The sequence below is a fragment of the Meleagris gallopavo genome, chromosome 22 (assembly GCF_905368555.1).
Source record: "Meleagris gallopavo chromosome 22, MGAL_WU_HG_1.1, whole genome shotgun sequence".
In the NCBI taxonomy this organism is placed as follows: Eukaryota; Metazoa; Chordata; class Aves; order Galliformes; family Phasianidae; genus Meleagris; species Meleagris gallopavo.
In genome coordinates, this window is record NC_139425.1 from 2245721 (window position 1) to 2270757 (window position 25037).

Here is a 25037-nt window from a genome sequence, read left to right on the forward strand (position 1 = left end):
ACAAATGTCAAACTTCAGATCCTCTCAGCAGAACCGTAATAAAAGGGTTTAACCTATTATATCAATTAGTGGTATTACATCTCTAGACTGAGAAGAAACTCATTCTCACAGGCAGGCTAATTTCATACATGCTCTGCATTCAGGGGCTTTTGGCAGTGTGGTGAATTTTAACCGGTAAATAAAAGATCTAATGCTACCAAGTACTGGTTCCATTCATATAAAGCAGCACTGGGCAGAGCGATGGATTTTATTGCTCTTGGGAGGAGAGACCCCCCCACTGTACCAACCCAAGTGGTCTCCAGCCCTGGGGGAGGACACGTGCTGAGCTTTATGGTCAGAAATACTGAGAGCAAGGCCTTCTCTGCTACTCCCTTGCAGCTTCTGCAACTGCTCTCCGCATTGCTCACCCCGCTCTCAAAGTAGAAAGATGGTACTTGGTGTGATGAACTCCTGAGCCTTTAAGGAGCCATCACACAGCAATTTCTTTCCTGACTCCCCCAACCCAAATACACAGCATTCCCTGCCACTGCTGATGGAAGCACCTATGTCCACAGGGCCAAAGTACAAATGCAATGTCCTGCCTTCTCTTCTGAATAACAAAGGTAACAATTGCCTCCTCTGCAAAAGGTTGAAAACATTGTAAGGACAAAGTCGTGATGAGGCCCATCAGTGGAGTACATTTCCACCTTAAGTTCCAGAATCATACAAAATCCAACAGCAATAAAGCTTTTCCAACTTCGCTCAGGAAAGACAAAAAAGATGAATTGAAAACCTGAATCTGGATCCCAGTTTTCTTTGCTTGCCTCCCTTAACAGCAAATTAACAACAGATCTACAGAAGAACACTGATACAGCCACAGAGGAGCCCAAGGAGGGTAAGTTACCTGCCAGTGGATTGCTATCAGGGACTGCTTCTGCAAGAAGGGAGAAACCCCAGGCACTGTGGGCAGGCTGGGGTACCAGGTGGTGCTTCTATCATCATTTCTAAGCTTCTACTTCAGCACCTTTAACAGCATGAGCAGAGATTTCTTGTCTTCCAGCTAACATCAACGTTCCTGCTCAGATACCTTGCTGCATTCGAGATGGTCAGCTGTAACTGCTACAAAATACTAGGGCTTTACAACACATTTTGTTAGCACACAGCACAATGGATGTCATTTCTACGAGAAAAAATGATAAAGCCAAGGCTCTGAGCTTGTCTGTCCTTAAACCTGTTGCTTCTGTTAAGAACCCAGCTTTCGCTTCTCCTTAGCGTGGATTTTGATGCTGTGCCCCAGAAGATTACTGGAATGAATGAACAGCTACAGGAGTCCTTTGGCTACTTTGCTCAGCTAAGACTTAAGTTTTATGCAAGCAAATTAAAGCCAGATCACCAAAATTCAACTAGCTTTGAAGATTGCTTAAGCATCATAAGGAATTGATGACAGTAGTCACAGATGAAAATTAATCAAGATATTTAATACAGTGCAATCCATAGTAGTTTCTTAATTAAAATAATTGTGTGCATGTATCTGAATGGGTTATCAATTATCACAAAAAGCAATAAACATTGTAGTGCTATGTAGAAAAATGTACAACTGAAATTTCAATCTTCCCTACTTCCAAGATAGCATTTGTCAATTGCAGATCATTATCACCAATTAAAATGGGAACAGAGACTACGTTGTTGCGGTGACAGACACAAGGCTGGCCACACATCAGTCAAGGGATATAAATATAACTTGCAAAGAACTAAAAACCTAAAGTATTCCTGCACCTAAACACAATAAGAAGCCGATGGTGGCTTTACCACTTTTCCTTTTTTTTTTTTTAAATGCCTTACAAGACTTCTAAACACACTTAAACTGACTTAAAATTACAGAGTGCTTTTCAGCTCATTTCAATTCAATACGCCCAAACGTTTGAAGATGAAGATCCAGCAGTGGCATTAGCACAGTCCAAAAGCTGAATGTTTAATTTTGCAAATACCTTTTTACAGAAATTCAACCGTACAAACTGCAGGCAACTCCCTCTGCTCCCCTCTCTTTCCTTTGTGCAGACCACACTATGCAGAAAACAGCAACGCAGTTCCCACTGCTTCAGGTTAAAATTAAAGATAAAGACATTTTACTTATGCTTTCTCCTCAACACAATATATTTGCACCCAGAACAGGTAATCAAAGTCTTTTTCCAGCCAATTACATGGTTACATGTTTCCTGCCCAAGCTTCCAGCTCTTTCATGTCATCATCCTCTTCTTCCTCTTTCTTCTTGGCTGCAAAATATTAAAAGAAGATCAATGAGTTACAAATGGGAATCTTGGCAGAACCCTGCAACCGCTCAAGAAGAGCAGTCTCCATGCCATCAACCTAACCAGCAAGGGAGACACCAAATGCTACTTGAGGACGTGTGAAATGTTACATCAGGCCTTCTTCAACTGAACCAAAGGTACCTTTTGAAAATCCACCATGGACTAAACTTTCTGAAGTCACCACTTAAAATGAGGAAAATTAGTAGAAAAAATGCAAACACAAATGAAAGTATGTGCACACCAGTGGTACCTGCTGTTTGCCATAAGCACCACGCCATACAGCAGGACACCCTCAGCCTTCAGATTTAGTCCCTCCCAGCAGGATACAGTTTCCTACAGCAGCTTGTCTCCAGTATCACAGTCTCACAAATAAATTCCTTACTGCATCCTCAAACTGCAACAATACACAGAATTACCAGGTTTTGGTATAGCTAAGTACAGAACTGGGAGACTTCCAACTCTTGTGTCTGTTGTGCTCTTTCAGGGGCTGAGGAGCTACAAGGCCAGGGCTGCATCCCCTCTCTTGCCATGACCACATGTGCAGATGTGAAGCAGCAGCCTGCACGTATTGCCCTGCAGTTTGCTCCACGGGAGCAAACAACGTTGTTTGTTCTAATACAGTTAAGTCCAATTTCTGGAATGAGCACATTAACTAAGCAAAACATTTTAACCCAGAAATTGCTACAGCAACTTCTTTGGAAAAAAAAGGGGAAGGGGAAAAGTTCTTCCTCAGAGAGCATTCTAGCTTCAGAATTGTCCTGTTTCTAAAAGGAAAAAAAGAGTCAAATAATTCATGCTCCAAACAGCTTGTGTCATTTTAATGACACATTCATGTAAAAGGGAACAGAGTTAGCTTTAAGTCAAACTCAAAACTTACTGCTTGTACAAGTTTGGAATTCCTTTTTCTAAATTAAGCTTATCCAGTCTCAGCTAAACAGAAACAGCTTTTGCCTGAATTCCTCCAGACATCAGTACAGCTGGCAGGCAACAAGAACCCTTCTCATTTAGACTGATTACTTCAAAATCCAGGCAGTTCCTGAGAACTGGAAAGTCAGGAAAGCTCATGATCACTTTCCATCCAAAGAATAAAAAGGAGCTAATGGAGTCAGCTCTACCACAGCAGACACAAAGCATGCACCTGAGCTGTCAGGTAAAGCAGTCCCACTGAAGTCTGGTTAGTAATGACCCGAAGTACTTTTAATCCTAACACAACGCAAAAGATATCTTTAGTTTCAGGTTGGTACGTTTTAATGATAACAAACTTCATGAAAACAGCTACACGTTAAAAAGAGCCAGAAGAACAGGTATCAAATTTAAATAAAGCAGTACCAAGGAAGTATGGTTCAGTGTAGGTATCTAAACCAGCCTGGAACTAATTCCAACAGCTAACGAGCTCGCAACTCAACTCCCTTTCTTTTATACCCATAGGCTGCTGGTCAGGATGACTTCCCTGCTGCATCAGCAGCAACCAGCAGGAGGCTGCTGCTGGCTTCCTTCTTCCACATCTCCACTCTACCTTGAGCATCATTCCTACCAAAGTTAAACTGTAAGTGCTACAGCAGACAATAATTGTTCCTGTGATAGTTATTAGCTTTCACAGTTCTTATGAAAGGCAGGTTAGCTCCTTGGAGAAATGGCACTAGATGTAACTTAGAACTCATGAAGCCATTTCATGTGACATGTCTGTGCTGCCTGCAGTTAGAATTCTCTAATCAGGGGAACTGGAAGTTAATTGAGGGTGCACTGTAAGAACCCCAGGTGTTTCTGATCCACACTTACCTGGCTTTGATGGTATTGATATTGAGGGCACATTTGGTAGTGGTACTGTTTCGGGACCACTTATTTCCAGCAAGTTTTTGTCTAATTCTTCTTGTTCTAGTTCCTCTAGTTCTGCCATGAGTTCATCCTAGTTTTATAAAGGGAGAAGAAAAAATAAGAACAAACTTTTAGATCATATTTACTATCAAGCAGATTTAGCCAGCCATATTATTGCAGAATAGCCTAAATGTGCAAATTGAAGAGATAAAGAACCTGAATCTTCATGTGAATTCCCATATTCCTCTCTTGGAGGAGACAGCAAAGATATCTAAGTCCAAATATTATCAGATCAGGTCATCCAGACCATCCTCAGCATAAAGTCAGGTTCACAGCTGTTGTATGCACTGGCAGAAATAGGAAGTTACAAATTCCAGGAGAGATTTACTATCCTACTGCTATTCCTAGAAACGTGTAACACACAGATCTTAAAAGAAAGATTTCATTTAAACAGAGGAAAAATTCAAAGCATACCTCATCAAATTCTTCCCCAAATCCTACTGGCTTCGAGATGGCTGTTGAGATCTCATCTGCCAGCTCTTGCTGCTCTGCAATGTCCTGCATTAATTCATCTACTTTATCAATATCCCTATAAAACAAAGAAAAGAGGAGGTCAATCAGACACTTTCCCAAGCAGAGCTTAAGAGTGTATTTTCTTTTTTTTTTTTTTTTTTGTGAAATAATGCCACACTACAGTGACATTTTACAAGGTTATTTCTAAAAAAAAAATACTTTGTATGCACACCTAAGTTTTATCCCTCTACACCTCAATCCCTGGTCTCAATATAAGTTATGCATAATTTCTTGTTTCACTTCCCAAAAGCTTAGCTCACAGCAGTTACATACAGAGAGCTCATCTGGAAAGGTTCTGGTTTGTATTTTTGATATTAATAATCATTTGCTCTGCTCCCTGTTCCAGCATTATTACATTACGCCTACAATATTTGCTTTTGGAAGAAGTACAACATTCCCACAATGCTTTAATTATTGCTACATACACAAACTCCACAGCAAAGAAAGAAGTTTAACCCTCCCCTTGAGGCTGCAAATTTGCTGTTTGCAGGCAGATCCATAGGTGGTATGCCCTCTTGTCTGCTTTAAACCCAACTGGTGGCAAACTGACTGTGCGTGTGTCACGAGTGGCTTCATGCTGTGTGAAACAATGCCAAACTGAGAAAGCACTCATTCTTCATATCTTGGCAAATACCCACATACAGCTCATGTTTTACTTGTCTTTAAGTTACAGACTTTTAAAAAGAAGATTTTACTACACTGGCTCTGTTACTTGTTATAAAATACACGGTATTTAGCATATCAAACAAATGTCAAACTGAGGGTCCTACAGAAGGAGACAGAGAGGAATAACTTACATGTTGTCATGAGCAGCTTTCATAGCTTTAGCAGCAAAGCCCATATTCTTAAGCACTTCAGTGTTGGTGTTGGCATTCTCCAGGGCTTCCCTCTGAAATTCAATTGTGGACAACGTGCCATCTATCTGTGCAAGCTGCTTCTCGTACCTCTTCTTACGCTTTAGGGCCTGAAGAGCAGCTGAGCAAAGGAAAGAAAAGTAGGATTTGTGAGATCTGTGATGCAGCCAGCCAGTGTTCTGTACCAAACACCACTCAGTACACAGCAACATTCAACACACTGTATTGTTTGTCTTATGGTTGCCTACTTGCTTAAAGGTGGCCAAGCACTGACCATCTGCAGCTGCCAGAAGGATGTAGGTTAAGATGAGACTGAAGGACTGGCAGCTCAGCCAGCTGTAACAAGCCACAGCTGCAAACAGCACACTTCAATACACAAGCTGATGCACTCAGAAATCTTTGTTCCCCCCAGTACATCCCAGTATGGCTGCTGGTGCAGTGACCATCAGTTGAGGTTATGGTGCTGCTGTGCAGCTGCTGGCAGTAGAAACTCAGTCAAGCAGGAAGTGAGACAAAGCTCTTTGTTCTGCTGCTGGATGCTGTGATGTATGCATATGTAAACAAACACTGTGCACATTTCATGTTACTCTTGCTACAAGATACTGCCCACACTGCAGCCTGTGCAAGCTCCCTTCTGAAACACAGTGCACACGAGCTGGATTTACCAGTAATTCTGCCTCTAAGTAGGTAAAGGTTCAGTAGGAGCAGCACTGTGGGCAAAGCGTTACCAAGCATGGAGCACCACTGTCTGATGAGCAACAACCAAGTGCAACATCAAGTGAGGCATACAACTACTACTTCCTCCAGCACTTCTGCTTCTGACACAGACAGACCTCTTGTCTACTAAGTGATGGGCTTGGCCACATATTATCTCCATCTTGTTTAAATGCTCAACTTACAGGCATGGAATCACCGAGTATCCCAAGCTGGATGGGACCCACAAGGATCACTAAGTCCAACTTCCAGATCCACACAGCAGCACCCCAACCCAAACCCCTACGGCTGAGGTTGGTGTCCCAGTGCTCCATGAGCTCCAGCAGCTCAGGCTGTGCCTGCTGCCTGGCAGCCTGTACCATGCCCACCGCCCTCTGGGGTCGGCCTTTCCCTGACACAGCTCCATGCCCTCAGGCCCTGTTGCTGTCACAGGGAGCAGAGCTCAGTGCTGCTGAGCACCAGCTCCATGGGTCTCCATGCAGACCAGCCCCACGCACGAGGAGTGGTGACAACACAAGCTTCATATCTTCACAGCGCCCTTCCAAATCCTTCCCTGTCTCTGTTGTGATTCCCTAGCAGATTTTGGAGGGCTGGGGCAGCAAGGAGGAGGAAATCCTGCCAGCAGACAGCTCCCCTGTATCCTCTTCTAAAGCAACAACAGCTGTGACACGGTGAGCATCTCTCTGCAACAGCAGTGAAACGCCTCAGCTCCTGAAAGAGGATTAAGTCTGCAGACAAAGCTGGCAGACACCTCGTGTATTGTCAGATGCCATCTTGAGAAGCCCTCAAGATAACACCCCGGCGTCGTGAAGAGGAACACATCCCTTCAGTCCTCTAAGCAGCCATGAATATGCTCTGATTAATTTCTAATTCCTCCAATGTACTGGAATAGCAATACTGAACAGAGAGCCACTTTGTGCAGCTACGGCTGAAGTTGCCAAGCACCCTGCAAGGCCCAAGGGCTGATTTAGCAGAAGTGACCAGAAGGACAAACAAAGGTCCCCCCCCAACTTCTCCAGCACAAGCCCAATGCCAAACCTAAGGCACTTCAGTGCCCCCCACCCCAATGGGGTAAATCCCCCTCTATTCTGGGGCCAACCTCACAGCCCCAGCAGCTTTCATTTGGCACAAGCAGGAACAGGACTGAATTTTCATGTCACAGAATGGCCAGCATTTGCTCTCCGGAATGAGACTTAACACAGATATTATGTGGAACATTCCAGCTTGATGCCAAGCATAGAGTGAAGAGCAGTGACGAATTTCTGGTACATTTGGTCTGGTTAGCTCAGCACTCATTGTTTAATTAAGGATAGGTAAAGTTATCCTACAAACAAAAAGCTGTTAGTATCATTTACATACTGGCAGATGCTGGGAAGCATCAAATAGAATTCACAGAATCGCTCAGAAAAGACCTTGGAGATCATCAAGTCCAACTACAACCTAACCATACTTGTGATGAAACATCCCTTATTGAGCATTTCATGCATCATGGAGAATTACAGCAGAATCAGAGACCTTACAGCCATTAAACAAACCCAAGTACAACGATTTATGTCCAGCTCCCCACTGTAACTTTCTCTAAAAAACAGGGAAACATCTACATTTCCTTCTTGCGTACTTTTAGAGCAAGCAGCTCTGGTAACACTGCAAGCATCACTGTGTAAGAGCACGTGTGATCAGGAGTGGCCAAGAAGTGTCAGCAGACACTTCTGCTTCCCTTTCCATGGTCAGGGCAATGCAAGGACAAAGCTTCCAGGACCGGAGTGCCCACCTGCACCAGCTGAGGAGCAGGGGTGGAAATGCCCATGTTTCAGCTGCCCGAAGGGAGCACAGATCAGCAAGAGATGCAGGGCATGCACAATGCTTCTGTGCCCGTGCACGTTGGGATGGATATCCAGTGCAGAGCAATGAGCATCCAAGTAATACATGGGCTTCTGCAATGAAGAAAACCTTTCAGAACAGATTGATGTTTCCTGCAACTAAAAAGCACCAAGGAACAGACAACAAAGTACTCAGTGGCTCAAGTGAGACAATCACAATTTCCTGCAACCTATTGCCATCTGTGTCTCTTTGCTTTATTATTTCAATGTAAAGTTTGTATCTGCAGCAAGATCTTATTAAGCTGATTATTATTATTATTTTTAAAGTTAGGTCACATTTGTTTCCAAGCTTGTCACAGTTCAGTTGGTTCCCAACTCCCTCCTAGGGCTGATTTCTCCATTCTCAGGTTTCAGGAAGAACACATCACTCCCAACACCCCCAGCACAGAGTTCTGAAGCAAATTCCAGAGCAAGGGCACCCCTGGGGCCAGTAGGAGAGCTGTACAGCCTTACAAAACAGCCCATGCACGGGGGAGAGCCTCCAAACTCTACCAGAAACAGTGGACTGCAAACGTACACATTGGTGTCACACTTCACAGGGCAGTGGTACCTGATGGGAGTGCAGCTCTCAGGGCACAGCTCTGAGCTAAAACTGCTTCCCCTCTGCTCTCCTATTTAAGCTTTGATTTCTGAAGACAGATGAGTGGTTCTGCTGCCTTTACCTGGCAAAGCAGTCTTTACCATCTGCATAAATACCCACTGAATTCCTCCATACTGCCCAAGTTACACGTTTTTATTACATTTTCAATGAAGTCAGAGCAATGAAAGCTTATTCTGAAAGGAACTGCATTCAATCTTTCCTATCCACAAAATCAATTTCCAGAACTTGAAATAAATCTGAAGGAGAGGCAGTTGGCCACTGATGCATCTTCCAGTATTGCAGTATTTCACACATGGGCAAGGAACGGGTGTGCCTCTGAAGTCCAAGTGCAATACAGCCTATCTCTGTTCTTCCTGAGGACAGCCACTGTGTTTAGCAGTCATGGAACATGAAGGCTCTGGGCTGGTGACTTTAATTACACCTTTACTACTTCCAAGGTAGCAGTGACATCAGCAGGTGCTCTAATTTCACATCCATAATGGCCATGGAACTGCTCCTGCAGGACCCACCACCATTTATTCTGCTCTGAGCATTGCCCCCAGGCAGGCTCACTGCACTCTCACCCTCAGCCTGCTGCCAGACACCTTGGCAGCACATTTACTTGCATTTTCCATGCGTGTCAATTTCCTTACCTTAGAATAAAACAAAACAAAAAAGCTGTGTAAGGTTACAGGATCACTGCAGTAGCATCTTACAGTAGCTTCTGTGAAGTGCCCGATATGTTCAGAAAGAAATATGGACTGAGAGTCATTTCCCACACTTTGTGTGCTGTGTATTTCTTAGGAGAATACATGCCTTTGCACTGAGTAAGGGTTAGCACTGGGTATTTCTTCTAAAAACAGGAAGGCTTTTCAAGCTGTTAACTTGTTCTTGAATTATTCCTCTTTGTGGAGAAAAAGCAGCAGTACTTCTTCAGATCACTGCTGCTCTAGAAGGGGAGAGATTTTGCTTGTCTTTATTCTCTTTAACTCAAACCTCTTGCAGTTGTACACAAGGAAGAGACAGCAACTGCTGACCCACAACTGACAGATCACCTTCTCCACCTGCTAAATAGATGAGCTGAGCTGATGAGAGAAGCAAAGCCAGTTAGTAGACTTTGAATTCACTATTAAAAAAAAAAAAAAAAAAAAACAGAAGATCAATGCTTAAGATAATCTTCACTTAATGCATCAAAGCAAACCTCAGCATAGCAAGAACATTCGATTGTCACATGAAAGTTAGCTGTGGATGGGACATCAGACCCAACCCGACTGATGAGGATCAAAGTGATCAGGGTGCAAAACTGCTATCCAGCCAGACTGGCTGCTTCCATTACTTCAGTCTAGAAACATGTCCAAAAGTAAGTTTAATATTACAGTCTTCTTAGAAACTCAAACTTCTTGATGCATTAAAAAACATTCCTCCCTTCATTTTTACAGCCCCAGAATATTAGTCTGTGTACAGGTGGTGAGCAGGAACCGGCGTCACAGTGTTCAGCCACTTCTCCCCCTGAGTAGTGAATGTTCTCAAGTGAGAAGGGGAAATGCCCATGTTCCAGCTGCCTCACCAGACTTACTGCCTGACAAAACACCACACAGTCTGCCAAATAGTTTCACCCTAAAATTGCAGTCAGTCTGGAAGAATTGTATGCAATTATTAAAGATATTTCAACCTGGACATAAACAACTGTTAATAGAGCTGTCATAAGTCTAAAATCTGCACCAAAATATATATGTATGCAGCACTTCAGTATGAGAAAATGTTCACAGTGATCAGAAGGTAGCAGGAGAATAAAGATACAATGATACAGATAAAATTCCCACATGGTACTGCATTCAGTGAGAAACATCTGACTGAACGTCAGATGATTTCATTAACCACCACCAACCCTGCTGCAAATTAGTACTGCTGGTTCATGCATTGGGCAAGCAGTTAAAGGGATATTTATGCCCTCAGCAATCCTATTGAACTAATGCTTTTAAATAGCAAGAGTAGAAAAGCATAGATTGATATATAGAAAAAACAAAGAACTCAAGACACTTTTCCACCTACGTGCAGGCACAGGCTGTGCTAGCAAAAACAAATCTGTGTTTGGGGAAGGCGGGCAGACCGGTTCCTCCAGCAGGGGGAAAGCATCTGGGAGCTGTGCTGAAATTAAGCCATGCTTTCACAGAGGCAGCTGTGAGCCCAGGAACTCCTCTCACACGTGCACGTGAAATGCCTGCTCACTGCCCAACGCTGGGTCACCATCCCACACGTTGCACTGCACACCTGACCAGGAACAAGAGATACATCATTAATTTGCTGCTTCTGAAAATGCGATTCCATCTTCCTGGCACTGCCTCAGCAGAAAACCTAATCACCACCCTTGCTGTCCTTGAAATTGGATAAACTAGAGGCACGCTAAGCATAAGAAGCAATTTGCTCCTTGCTTGCCATAGCTCTGTAGCTGTTGAGAACAAGCAGATTGCCTGCAGTGTCCCCAGAGAACTCCAAGAAGCTAACTTCGAGCAAAACCCCCAGTGCTACAGACAGAAAGGCAGGTGTAAATCCAACAGAGACAGATCCTGCCAGTCTTACACAGATCTTCCCTACCTCCAAGTTTAACCTTGAATAAATACACCTGTGCTGAAGTTTGCTAGCCCAGAAAGCTACTGCCTAGCTGAATGCTCTCGTTGGTTCAAACCTAACCCTGCAGCAAGGCACCAGGTGCACCCTGACTCTGCAAACTGCTGCATGTACCCAGGGAGGGCTCAGACCAGCCTGGGCTGACAGAGTCAGAAGCCTCCAGCTCAGAATCCTCTGTGCAGGGACCAGAGGTCAGATCTTTCCCGGACGTTTCCAAAACCTTTTGGAGTATTTCCAGAACCGCTGCTCCAGATGTTACAGTTGAAATGCATCCTCACCTTGCACACTTCTGCTTGTGGATTCTGTCTTGGTACTTTCCTGACCTTCACAGGGCTTGCCCAGAACGCCAGTAAGATTTCTCTACAAGAAGAGAAAAGTGAAGGCTTTGGGCAGTGCTGCCAAGCAGACCTTGCACAAGGGATTGCACAGGAAGAAACAAGCATGCCCAGTGAGCCAGTACACAAGGCTATTGCTATGGCTGCCCATTCGTTCCTGAGCTGCCTCCTTAGCCAAAGTGACTGCGCAGCACCACGTGTCAGAGGTCCAAGAAGACAGCCAAGATTTTAAGCTTCATGGTGTGACAGTGCTTGGGAGGAGGAGGCAGTGAAGCGTGGATAAATATAAACTCATACCGCCTCCATGGCTAACAGAGGGCAAAGCAGCACGATTGCTTTTTTTCTGAAGGCCACCCCTGAGACCTGTGATGTCTGGCAGATACACCCAGGCCTAAAAGTTACTTTATGCTGGAAGTCTGCAGCCATTATCACATGCTAGTCCCTGGTAATGGGGTAAACATCTCCCACAGAGTTCACAGAGCTGCCAGCAGCCTCCATCCCTCTCTTTGCAGGAGCATTTTACCCAAGCTGCACCTGGAGCTCATCCCTTTCTCCCCACTCATCCTTCTGTGCCTGTCTGCTAAGCATTAACAGAGCTCCCAAACCCACTCCTCAAAAGGCAGGCAGCTTTTTTCAGCTTTTTCCAGCTCAGAGATTAAGTGCCTGCTTAAAACTACTTGAATAAAGTATCTAAATCCAGGAGGAGAATGAAAGGTTTCCGTCCCCTCTGTATTTAAAACAACAAGATTACAACCTCCTTCTGAAGAAAGTACTGCAAGAACGTTTAATCCCTTCTGCTAGAGATTAAACCAAACGATAAGGACTCTTGGTTTACAAACTACAACTAAGCAAGGGGGGGAAAAAAACAGAAAGGAAAAAGCAGGTATGTGTGATAGTAATGCATGCTCTGAGCTGCACGACTCCCACAATGCAGCCACCAGCAGTGCCCTGTGCCACCAGCAGTGCCCTGTGCCACCAGCAGTGCTCACAGCCCTCTGCCATCAGCACACACCTGGCTGCATGGTGGCACTGCCGTTCCCGTGCCCCAGCAGCCCCACACCGTGCTGCACCTCCCCACACTTCCTTATTGCCTGTGAGTCACCAGTGTTGAAAGTGCATTTCCCAAGGTCAGAACCCATGACTGCAGTGTCATATGTTCCTGAGACAGTGCCTAACACGCTCAGGTTTGGCATTACAGACTGAAATACACCACACTCTGGAGCCCAGACCTGGCAGCGAGTCACCTCCTCCTCTCTGCAGCAAACAGAACATGATTCCCTTGCCTCTTGAATGCTAAAACAACACTCCTCTGATCAACAATTCACACTAAGATAAGCTCCAGGACAGTTATGTCTTCCTTCCCCCTAATGCCTCCAGAGTAAGTTATTCTCCCCCACTCTTTCAACCTGCCCCAAAAATGCTGCTGTAACTAACCTGCATCTTTTTCACATCCCAATTTGATATTTATACACACTCAAAGAAGAGATTATTCAAAGTTCAACAAACATTGAAGGTTTTTGGATGAAACAAAGCACGCTTCCTTAAAGGCCCTCTGGGATTCTCACAGCCTAACAACATTTTCATGGCTTTTCTTCTTCATTCTGCACCTACTGAAGGATGCTTTGTTAGAGGGAATTCCAGGGAGAAACCCATTCTCTTCTTCTGAATCCCTCTGCCAAAAAATGCATCAGGGAGAGGTGCAGCTTTACCTTTTCCAGCTCTGCAATGTGATGAAGCACTGCAGCAGGCTGTCCAGAGAGGCTGGGGAGTCTCTGTCTATGGAGATATTCAAGACCCAACTGGACACCGACCTGTGAGACCTATTGCAGGGAACTGCTTTAGCAGGGGCTGGACTCGATGCTCTCTTGAGGTCCCTTCCAACCCATGTGGTTCTGTGACTCCATGAACAGAAGCTCTTCTTAAGCATCTCAGAACCTTCTTAACATCTAGGAATGACCTCTTCTGACAGGAAAAAATGATCTCTATGTTTAAACAATATTTCTGCAAACGAGACACAAAACTCAGGAGATGCTGTCCCTAAGCAGCCCGCTTAGAGGTCCGCTCTTCCTGAGGAATGAAGCACGTTACCAACAGGGCAATCTCATTCATTTCCCAGCTTTGTACAGCTATTATTACAGTACTGCCAGATTTTACTGAGCCTGTCATAATATCTGGCATTCCTGTTAGCATCTCATCTGGTGAAGTTACGCTGTTTTGAAATGTGAAAACTTTCTTTTTTCCCCCAATGAGAAATCAGATTCCAACACTAACATGGCTGAAAGAGGAAAAAGGTAAAAACCACAAGCCTTTGGAAACCCCAAAACTATAAAGTAAATAAGCTGAACCATACTTTCTACAATACCTTGTACTTCTTGATTCAGCCTGTAAACACTTAACTGGCAGTGCTGCAGTACACCTCTGGAGGCCACAACTGAATTACATTCTGAAGACAAAGCAGTGATCAGCTCCAGAAGCCAGGGTTAGCAACACGGATCATTACTGCAGCCCTCCCAGGTCATGGAGTCACAGAACAGACTGAGTTGCAGGGACCTTTAAGCACGCCCAGTCCACCATCCAACCTGATCCTGGGCACCTCCAGCATCACAGAACTGTCTGTGTGGGAAGGGTGCACTCGATCCCACTGTCAATTAGAGCCCAGGACCCAGGCCCAGGACCGACCCTTGAGGGACACCACTTGTCACTGATCTCCATGCAGCCATGAAGCCATTGACCACCACTCTGGTTACAACCAGTTCCTTATCCATCTAACAGTGCACCCATCAAATCCAGGTATTTCCAACTTGGAGAGAAGGATGTTGTGTGTGTCAAAGGCCTTACTGAAATCCAAACAGATGACATCAGAGGCTCTTCCCTCATCCACCGACACAGTTATGCCATCATAAAAAGCAATAAGATTGGTCGGGCAGAACCCGCTCTTGCAGCAGCCATGCTCCTTCACTCCCATGTACACACAGCTTCCATGATCCTCCCCAGCACAGAGCTGAGGCTGAGAGGTCACTAAGTTCCCTGGGTCAACCATTCTAAACCCTTCTTAAAAATGGATGCAACATCACCTTTTTTTTTTTTTTTCCAATCACTGGGGACTTCACCTGACTGCCAGGACTTTTCAAATATCATCAGTAGCCAGAGTGGCTCTGGCTACATCAGCCAATTCCCTCATGACTCTGGAATGCATCTCATCGGAACCCAGAGACTTACAGATGTTCAGGTTCCTCAGGCAGTCACAAACCCGATCTTCACTTTCAGTGGGAGAGGCACTGCTCCCTCAGTCCCTACCTTCCAAGCCACCCACCTGAGGGCTGTGGGTAGAGCAGTCTCTAGTGAAGACCGAGGCAAAAAAAGCGGTGAAGTACCTCAGCCTTCTCCTTGTCCATTGCTAGTAGCCCGCCTGTATTGCTCACTGGAGGTAGGAAGGCACATCCTCCTGGACTTTCCTGTTCTGATTGTGTACCTACAGAAGCCTTTCTCACACTTCTTTGCACCCCTTGCTAAGTCCAGTTCCAGCTGGACCTTGGCCTTCTTGACCCCATCCTACACAACCCAGCAGCATCCCTGTACCTCTCCAGGTTATCTGTTCATACTTCCACTGCCTGTTGATTTTTCTCTTGCTCTCCAGTTCAACCAGCAGGTCCCAGTTCAGCCATGCCAGTCTCTTGCCTTCCCTTCCTGAATTCCTACACCTGAGGATGGAGAGCTCTTGTGCTTCCCTAAAAATCTGCCAGCTCCACTCTGCGCTCGCATCCTTGAGGGTGGATTCCCAGGGGATTTTGATGACTAAATCCCTCAAGAGTTGGAAGTTGGTTTTCCTAAAGTATATGCCAGCAGTTTTTCCACATGCATAATGAAGAATTTCCTTCTTACAGCTAATCTAAATCTCCCCTCCCTTAGTTCAAAGCCATTACTCCTTGTCCAATCCCTACATCCCCTGATAAAAGACCCTCTCCACCTTTCCTATATGGCCCCTTTAAGTACTGGAAGGCCACTTCAGGGCCTCCCCAGAGCTCCTCTTCCAAACTGTGACAATGGGTCACTGCAGGAGCACAGACCGGTGCAAAAACTCAGCATGAAGGCAGCAGCAGCAGCTGTGAAATTGGGTTCTGAGTTCAGCCCTTGTTTGCTGCTCACAAGGATAAATACATAAGTTCCAGCGTGAGCAAGTCTGCTTATTTGGACAACACCAATCCAATATGCCACAGCTGACTGCCAACCAGCTGAGTTAAAAGGCAAGGCAACAACTGTCAGTATAATTAGGCCATAGTTATATAAGCCCCTATAAAACAAGTACTGGAAAGGCTTCATTTAAATGATGAACATGCAGGAAGCCACAGCAGACTCCTCCCAACTAGATTTCCAAGTACAAGGGTGTTATGGGCAGAACTGCCATTGCTTCTGTCCCAGCCAGGCACAGAGCTTCACTAATGGTCACCTCCACCTGCCTGCTGCATTTCCCAGCGGGAGGTTAATGTGGGTGCTTCACTTCCCAATAGGAAGGTCCTATTCCCCAGGTTCCTCATGTGGGATGCAGCCACATCGCTGCTCAGCCCTCCTGAGTCAAGGCTTTACCTATCTGTAAAGCCATGCTCTGCCAGGACAGTCTACAACAGCATTACCTCCTCACTTGCTGTGTCCCTGTAAAAGCTCAGAGGGGCTGGAACTCTTCATTCAGATCTAGCATGAATGGCAAAGAGAACTACAGAACAACCTAGGCAAGCAAAAACCCTTGTCCCAACCAGCACTGGGGCTACAGACTTCTAAACGTGAGGCTGCCCCTCCCTTCTGTATTTTAAGTTAATGTCCTGCTCACCAATGAAGCACAGCCGTGTCCTTCACTATTACTTTATGACTGAAAGGACTGTAATTTCTCTAGAAGAAGCAGTGATTCCTTTTGCTTACAAGGTCCTGCTAAAGTCAAGAACATCACAGTGCCCTGTATGCTGGGAAGCATCACAGACACACCGCGTGTCTTCCTCTAGGGGGCTGCTGCAGTCATGTCAGAGCAAGTTCCACATCCTGCAATCACAGAATGGCCAGGGTTGGAAGGGACCTCAAGGATCATGAAGCTCCAATCCCCTGCCACACACAGGGCCACCAACCTCCACATTTAATACCTGCCCAGGGCCCCGTCCAACCCGGCCTTGAACACCTCCAGGGATGGACGGGGCATCCACAGCCAGATGCAAAACCCAGCTGGCATTCCAGCAGCAGGGAGATTCCCCTGACCAGCAAGCGCTGCTGGAGGGGAAGCAGGTGGAGAGGGGCACACAGGTGGCTGAAGGGCTGGGAAGGCTTGGCAAGGAGACCAGAAGGAAACAAGCATGAAGCTCAGGAACACAGCTCTGTATGCATTCTGCCAGCCAGAAACAAGCAGGCAGTCTGCTGAACAGTCTGAGGATCTAAAGGAGGTTTAAACCAAATCAACACTTTGCACGAGATGCAAATTGCAGTTGTGAATTGCACTGGGAGCTCTTACACAGGCTTTAGCAACTAGGGCTGAGGCTTTATCAGGTACTGGAGTCCAACATCTAATGCAATGGGATAGAAAAAGCAATTAAAACAAGCTGGGTGGCTGCAGACATACCAGGTGCTCTCTCTGACAGAGCATGAAGCAGAAAAGGAACACAGGATGGATGTATTGCAGCCAAACACAGTTACCAAAACACACCTGGCAGGCTTTTTGCTTATACCACAGCAACCTGACTCAAAAAGCCTCTGTTCAATGAGGGTAGGTAGAATTGTGATCTAAAAGCTTCCTCTTGCTTCTAAACACCTATTTAAAAAGAGTAATTAGCATCATTTTCCAGAGCCAGGTGTTTTAGCACACAACTCATTAATCTCAGAGCAAGACAAAGGACTCTGCCTGCACTTGGCTTCCATCAGTGCTCACCCTGGCACTGGGGCTGCAGGTAAGCACCTGGAAAGGGAGGATGCATTTTAATGCAGCCTGTGACTGAGTGCAGGGGCACAGCAGGCTGCAGTGTGACAAGGGCTGGACAGGGTTTGCTACAGGGCTGCTGTTACCTTTATGTCAGCATCTTACGATTTCTGAAAACAAAACCAAGTTTGTATTAACTGGTTCTGGATGCAGATGTCACTAATCTCGACGAATCTTAAAAAAAAAAATCTATTTGCAAACAATGTTTAAGCCAGGACCTTACAGACAGGGGTCATGAGGCTCTCCAGCCTCTGCCCATACCCAGATCTGAGGGCACAGCTTTCTTTTCCTTGAATTCCAGACAACCACAGTATTTCAAACCACTTAAACATCTACATAAAGGCATCCATGCCATCATGCAACCACGCTTTCATTTTTTAATTCACAACCTGCTGGCCCCTTGCTGGGAGACCCCACAGACTGCAGCACAGCGCCTGCCGGCCACCAGCAGGCAGCACCACCCTCCTCCTGCCAGCCTCAGCTCCAGCAGTGCTGTGGGCAAGAGCAGAAAACTGGTTTTATTTCTCTTTTAAGGGTAAGCTTTTGCCTGAAGCAGCACCCAAACCAACCCACGCAGTGCCCAACTAATGCCAACATCAGCACATAGGAGCCCCGGCCCCTTGGGGCAGCCTTTGGGGACAGCACATGGAGGAGGGTGGCAAAGAGTTTGTGTTCCTGCTCACCACTAACCTGGCAGCACCAAGACCTGCCAAAAGACAGAGGTGGGAAGAAAACCTGGACTTCTGGCTTCAGCTTATACCCAGCTTGTTTATTTGCTTTCCTATTTCTGGTGTGGGATGGAAAACAGAAGTGTCCTCTTTCCAGGAAAAGCCTGAATTACACAGCAGGAATTTAACTGTGCTCTTGAATCCATTTTGCACTCAGTCACCAGTGCCAAAAAAAAAAACTCAACAAAACAGTAATTTGTTCTTTTAGCGTGATGGAAAAAAACTTTCATCTTAGAGTAAAAGAAAACAACAGAAATCAGAGCAGATAGGAAATCCATAAGACATCCATCTCCTGCATGTTAACCTGGTATTTGCTTTCTGCTCATTCCACTGTTTCTGATAGGCAGGAACATAACAGCACTGAGTTACTCTGCACTCAAGTGGGTTGAGCACAGATTTCCCATCCTGCTGGAATGTTCACACTGAAATGTAACTAGAAGAGACAATGAACAGATTCTGAAGTGTTACACCAAAGAGATCAGAGATCCAGACCTAACCCATTGCTTGCACTTACAGGTGCCATTTCCCTGGCAGCCTGGCTTTGTGAGCTGCCCTGTAGGTGCCAGCCACAAGGAAAGGAGTAAAACTGGAAAAGCAGTGATTAAAATAACCCTGAGCTATCCTGAAACTGAACACGGAGTGCCAGAACTTCACATCCCTCGGACAGAGTCAGTTTTCTTTGTTCGGGGAAGTCAGAATGCCTGACCCGACCACTGTGCTCACAGCTGCACTTCTTGTGTTCATGCAGGATTTACTTCCAGCAAATTTACATCTTGTAAGATACCCAAACCAAGCCATACTACTGGTGATTCAATTTACTGCATGAATTAGGTCCTTCACTCATAAGCAACAGCAAAAGTGCTGAAAAGTGTCTGAAGAAAATAAGGTAAACACCCAAACTCGCACAATTTCCAAAAGAACAGATTGACTGTTTACAGGAGATAAAGCACAAGCACAGCCCAACTCCCTCCCAGACAGCACAGTGTTCATATAGTACCATCCCCACAGAGATGAGATGAGCACACTGGAGCTGTAAGTTCTGCTCTCCACAGCTTGCTGCTGAAGGGCTGAGCTGCCCAGCGCTGCCTCCTCCATCTCCCAGCTGCTGTACTGTGGACTAATGACAATTAGCAGAGTGAAGGCAAAAACTGCTGCTTGTTAAAACACCAATCCTGAAGCCCTTAAGGACTGCTCAGCAAGTGCTGAATTGCCACAACTATGCAGTCAGATAAAAACATTCCAATACAAAGTGAAAGCCCACCGTGCCAAGGGTCAGGGCAGACTGAGGGTACTCACACCAGTCAGTTACTCATTTCAACTTCAGAATTTCCTAAGCAGCTGTCTGGCCACACAGCTTGCATATCATAAATGCAGATGACAAGAAGTACATGCAGAAGTTCATAAGTTGTTAAAACCCACAATGTGCTTGGTGCATGCCCTAGAACCAGAAGTAAGAGACCTTAAGAAGTTTCAGAACTGCATTTTCTAAAAGTTGACCCAATTAATTCATTAATAAGTTAGCTTTCAATTGGTTTTGCTTAGTATATTTCAACTATATCAAAATATCTCCACTAAAAAGACAGACTTCACACACAAAAGAAGTTTTTTTTTTAAGTTTTCCCCCTAAATTATAACTGGCTTAACAACAAAATGACATTATTTCTGTCAGAGAGGGACAAACCTACATAACCATATAAAAAAAACAACACAGCACCATAACATGTGCTATTCTGTTGATGAACAACACGCTGAGCAGAACATGCTGCCCCAGCAGATACCAGCTGCCCTTCCCAGCAGCCCAAGCAGGAAGTTGTCCAGAAAGCCTCTGGGAAAATAAAAAGAGGGGGGGGGGGGGGGGGAAAGAAAAAAAAAAAGGATTTTACTTTCCACCAGACCACCACCCCCAGCTCTTCTCAATTTCACAGCTCCTTAATTACTCATCAGGATCCTGTTCCACTCGAGACCTCGATTCATCTGACCCACAATCCTGCAGTCAATGGGCAGCTTGTCCTTCCCGTGCATCCAGCACAGAACAGGGCAAAGCAGAGCTGTGGGCACAGATAACCTACAGTGCTACAGGATGAGGACGTCAGCAAGCAATGGGAAATAGAGAAAACACGAATTAGATGGGATCACTGAAAGAGGATACAGAAACTGCAGATGACTGCAAAGGATGCATGTTTTAGTTCTTCTTTCCGGCTCACTGCCAAACTAACACCACAAGAAACTCTGTCTTATTACATCTGTTGCAATAAATTGATGGAGATGGAGAAACTGGCAGTGAAGTTCACAGAACTCCTCAGAAGGACCAACCCTGGGAGCAGAGGGGCCGGAGCCAGCCCTGCTCCACCGTGCCACCACCGAGAAGCCCTGGAGCTGCAAAGGAGGCCCAGCCACCAGCCGAACAACAGGAAGGAGCTCCAGGAAAAACCTGTTGGGTGGCCCGGCTGGAGGTTCGGCCCCGCACTGAGCCAGCCCTGCTGCATCACATCGCTGCTGCCTTCCGTGCTCCAGCTCTGACACCGCCCAGAAGGGCAACGCCAACACCGCAACCCCAACCAGCCTCCCGGAACGCGGTGCGTTCACCACGGCCGTGCAACAGGCGAGCAGCGGTGCGGGCAAACACACGGACTCACAGAACGGAACCATTAAGGCTGGAAAAGGATCACCGAGCCCAACCCCTCCCAAGCCACCGACCCTCACTGCCAAATCCCCACGGTTCTCAACACCTGTAGGGACGGTGGCTGCCCCACCCCGGGCAGCCGTGCCACCGCATCGCTGCTCTTTCCGATAAGTTCTCCCTCCCACCAGCACGGCCGCCCCGCGGCTCAATGCAGGACGAGAGCTGAGGCTCCGCCCGGAGCCCCGCACCGCCCGCCCTCACCGCGCTTGTTCTTGGTGCCGTGCTTGCGAGCCGCCGCCAGCTCCTGCTCGATCTTCTTTTCCAGGAACTCCTGCTTCTTGCTCAGCATCTCCTCCGTATCCCGCAGCCGCTGGATGGCCTCCTGAGGAGACGGCCCCTTTCCTGCGCCCTTCCCGCCGGCGCCGGCCCCGAACAGCTTCCCCAGGATCCCCGACATGGCTGCACCGTGCCGGGCCGCACTACGAGGCGATGGCGGCTACGGAGCGCTTGCGGCGCTCCCTTCGCTTCGTTCCCGTCGCTGCGTGCCCCTCGGGCGGCCCGGTCTTCTGTCCGCCCGCCGGTCCGAAGAACCCCGCGACGCCCGGACCGCTCCGCCGCCACCGGCCGCTCGCTCGGGCCCGCACCCCGCCCCGGCTCTCCGCCCCACCGCGGCCGACCCCGTGACGCATACAGCTCCCGGCGTACCCCGCGGCTAAGAGCCGCACCGCCAAGCGGCGGCCGCGCGAGAGGCGTGCTGGGAAATGTAGTGCGGGGCGCAGAGCACGGCGGGAAAGGCGGGGAGCGGCGGATCGGCCGGGCGGAACCCGGAAGTGGCGTCATGTGGCGAATGACGTTGGCGCGCGGTGACGTCAGCGGATGGGCGGTCGCCATGGCGACGGGGAAGGAGCAGGAGGAGGAACAGGCGCAGGCCGCGGGCGGCTGCCCCGTTCTGGGAGAGATGGAGCTGGGCGTAACCGCGGCTGAGGGCCAAGGCAGGACTCGGCAGCCTTGGAAACACAGAACCATAGAATCATTTGAGTCGGGCACTTGAAGACCCCCTGGTGCAACCCCCCTGCACTGAACAGGGCCGCCCACAGCTCCATCAGTGCTCAGAACCCCCCATTCTGAACTTGGGTGTCTGCAGGGCTGGGGCACCACCAGTTCTCTGGGCAGCCTGTGCCGGTGCCTCACTGCACTCCTAGAAACTTCCCTACATCCAGTATCTCCTCTTTTAGTTTGAAGCCATTTTCTCTTCTCCCAGCATGACAGACCCTGCTCAAGAGCCTGTTCCCTTCTTTCTTACAGCCCCTTTAGACACTGACAGGCCACTCGCAGCTCTCCCTGGAGCCTTCTCTAAGTTGCACAGCCCCAGCTCTCTCAGCCTGTCCTCATATGGTTGGTGTTCCATTCCTCAGATCATTTTTTGCCCCCCTCCCCGGTTTGCACCCCAGCAGGTTTAGGGGCTGGATGACACAGCTTACTGCCATGCAGTGAGCACAGCACTGCCTCCTGCACAGTCTGCAGGACAATGAGAAAAGTCCATTTGCAGGAGTTCACCAACAATGCCTTCTGGCAGATCCTGCTTCACTCTAGCTTGTTAGCTTTGTCACGGCAAACACGGGAGAAAGACAAAGAAATACAGAGAAGAAAAATCCAAGGTTTACAGAAATCATTCCCAGGGTAGGAAGCCTCTCAGAGGGAGATATCAGAATGTCAGAGTGCAGACACAGCTTTCTTCCTGCCTTTATGACTCTATGATCTGCTGCCAGAGGTGGATGCTGAGCACCAGAGACACTTGTTCTGATCCAGCATCAGCTCCAGATCTTCCAGAGCAGGCAGTCGGCCTGCCTGGAAATCTCCAGAAAATGCCAAGAGGCTTCTGGCAGCAGATTTGTGCCCCCAACAGAGCCAACCCTGTGGAGAGGTATCCAGCTGTCAGTGCTCAGAGCACACAGACTTACAGCCCAGCAGCTCTGCTCCTCCTCAGCACATGCTGCAGAAGCAGAGATGCAGTTCCTGGGTGAAATTCTCCCAGTTTGGCCCACAGAAAATAGAACAGCTTGTGCACATCCTAACTGACCAGGGTTTCAGGGAAGTTCATAAAGATGGACAGAACAACAAGAAACAGAGTTTCCAGAGTTCCTGGCATACGGTGAGGAGCCTCCTTCCTGGCACAACTGTTCTGCACACACAGAACAGCACTGCACATCACTCTCAATGTCTCAACAACAGCATCTACTCTTTTTCCTGATTCAGTTCTCTTTCCCACAAGATTTTTCTACGTCAAAATTTAATCTTTTTTTCTTCTTGATGTTCTTTTAAATAACTGCTTCTTTATTTTTTTCTGCTTTTCAAACAAAGGGCAGAGCCAGCAGCTGGGACTGCCAGTGCCCCTGTGCCACACCTGAAGCCTTCCCTCTGCAAACCCCCGAGTGCTGGAGCATTCATCAGGCATGTATAAGGCTTGCAGCCACAGAGCTTCTGAAGGCAAGATCTATACAATCACCCAGCCCAGCTTCTCTTCTGATCAGGGTCCTCTGTTACATTATCTATACATAATCACTCTGAGATTTACTCAGAGGATAATTGTTATGGTAAAGATAAAAGTTTATGCTAATGTGAAACGCTAACTCTGTGTACCACCACCACACATGCAAACAGGACAGTGTATTTCAGCCCTTGTGTCCCACAGTCACACGTGGCGCTGTATTGTGGTTCTGCTGCTGACCTTTGAATTACATTCATTGTAGCGAGTGGAAACCAGCTCAAGCACCTCATTTCAACAGACTGATCTGTGAGCAGAGCTGGAGGAAAGCAGGGCCCGGAAAGGAATGGCCATTCCTCCAGACTGCCCTCCAAGCTGGAGGAGAGCTGCACCACATGTTGTCGTCTCAAAATAGACCTGAGTGCAGCACTGCAGCCAGCACCCGGAACCACATAATGACACCATACACTGTGGGTAAAGAGAGCAGCAAAATAGGAACAGCATATTTAGCAATCTGTTTCCTCTCCTGCAAGAACTGTATTTAAATCATTATTGGCAAATAACCTCTGCCCTTTTCAACAGAAGAGAGATGTCCCAGGTGCACAGAAGCACTTGCCCTAACTCCCAAGTGTGCCCACTCAGAGCCGGATGCTCAGGGCCTTGCTGAGCTTTGAGTACAACCCGGTACTGACACCCCACTGTCTCTCCACAACCTTGTTCCAGTGTCTGACCACCCTCTTGGATGAAATCCCTCTACACTGAGTCAGAATTTCCAGCACATCTCTGTAGCTTCCTGCACTGCTGCTGTGCACCCCTGAACAGTGCAGCTCCATCTCTTCTACACTCTCCTGCAAACTCCTATTTTCAGAGTCTCTCCAAGGAGACAGGAGGAGTGCCTGGAGCTCAGGCAGGCAGCAGCCAGGCACCGTGGTGAGACCAGTCAGACCAGCGGCACTGGGTTGACTGCTCTGGTGGCCAAAAATCCATTTGGAAGCAGGAGGTGAGGCAGGGACTTCACAGCCAGGCTGTCAGCTCCCAGTGAATTAATGCTCTGCCCCACATCACCCCCAGGCTGGAAATGCAGTGTTTTCGCACCTACAAAGTAGCAGTTAATCTCAGAAAATTTACCAAGGGAAGCTCAGCTTACCCATACACAGAGAAAGAAAAAACAAACAAATGAAAAAACAACAGTGAAGAGCAGAGTATGGAGACAAGTGTGTCCCAGGTGGACCTGGAGGCAGCAGGGATATTCTCCAGAGTCCACCTCTCTTCTCCACCAAGCAGAACCATTGGATGGCAGAATAAAACTGAAGGCAATGTGGTTTGTGAAGGAAGAGGGAGCCCAGCAGGCCAGAGCAGAAGGCAGCAGCACACTTGACTTTTCTCCTACCTACTTTGGGCTCCACATCTGCCCATACAGCTCCTCTCTCAACATTACACAATGGTAATTTTCAGTTCCCTCTCATTAGGTGCCCTGGTTGGGTGCTGCCACATCAGCTTTGAATCTCTTGGGAAATCAGACAGGAGAATCAAACTGGATGACAGAAAACACTCTAGTAGCAGGATTTCCTTGCTCCTGGA

At 47.2% G+C, this 25037-nt stretch overlaps 1 protein-coding gene and 1 long non-coding RNA gene across 2 annotated transcripts; both read right to left on the reverse strand.

Annotated features, from left to right (window-relative positions):
• Positions 1 to 1436: 1436 nt before the first annotated feature.
• On the reverse strand, positions 1437 to 21662 carry CHMP4B (charged multivesicular body protein 4B). The gene is made up of 5 exons (XM_085241542.1): positions 21233 to 21662; positions 5474 to 5651; positions 4578 to 4692; positions 4068 to 4194; positions 1437 to 2252 (listed from the first exon to the last, which is right to left on the reverse strand). Exons 1-5 carry the CDS (start codon positions 21426 to 21428, stop codon positions 2185 to 2187), a joined length of 684 nt encoding a protein of 227 aa, XP_085097668.1. The 5' UTR covers positions 21429 to 21662; the 3' UTR covers positions 1437 to 2184.
• Positions 8296 to 21226, reverse strand: LOC146542920 (uncharacterized). The gene is made up of 2 exons (XR_014887739.1): positions 11611 to 21226; positions 8296 to 10975 (listed from the first exon to the last, which is right to left on the reverse strand). It is a non-coding gene; the product is annotated as an uncharacterized LOC146542920 (long non-coding RNA).
• Positions 21663 to 25037: the final 3375 nt, after the last annotated feature.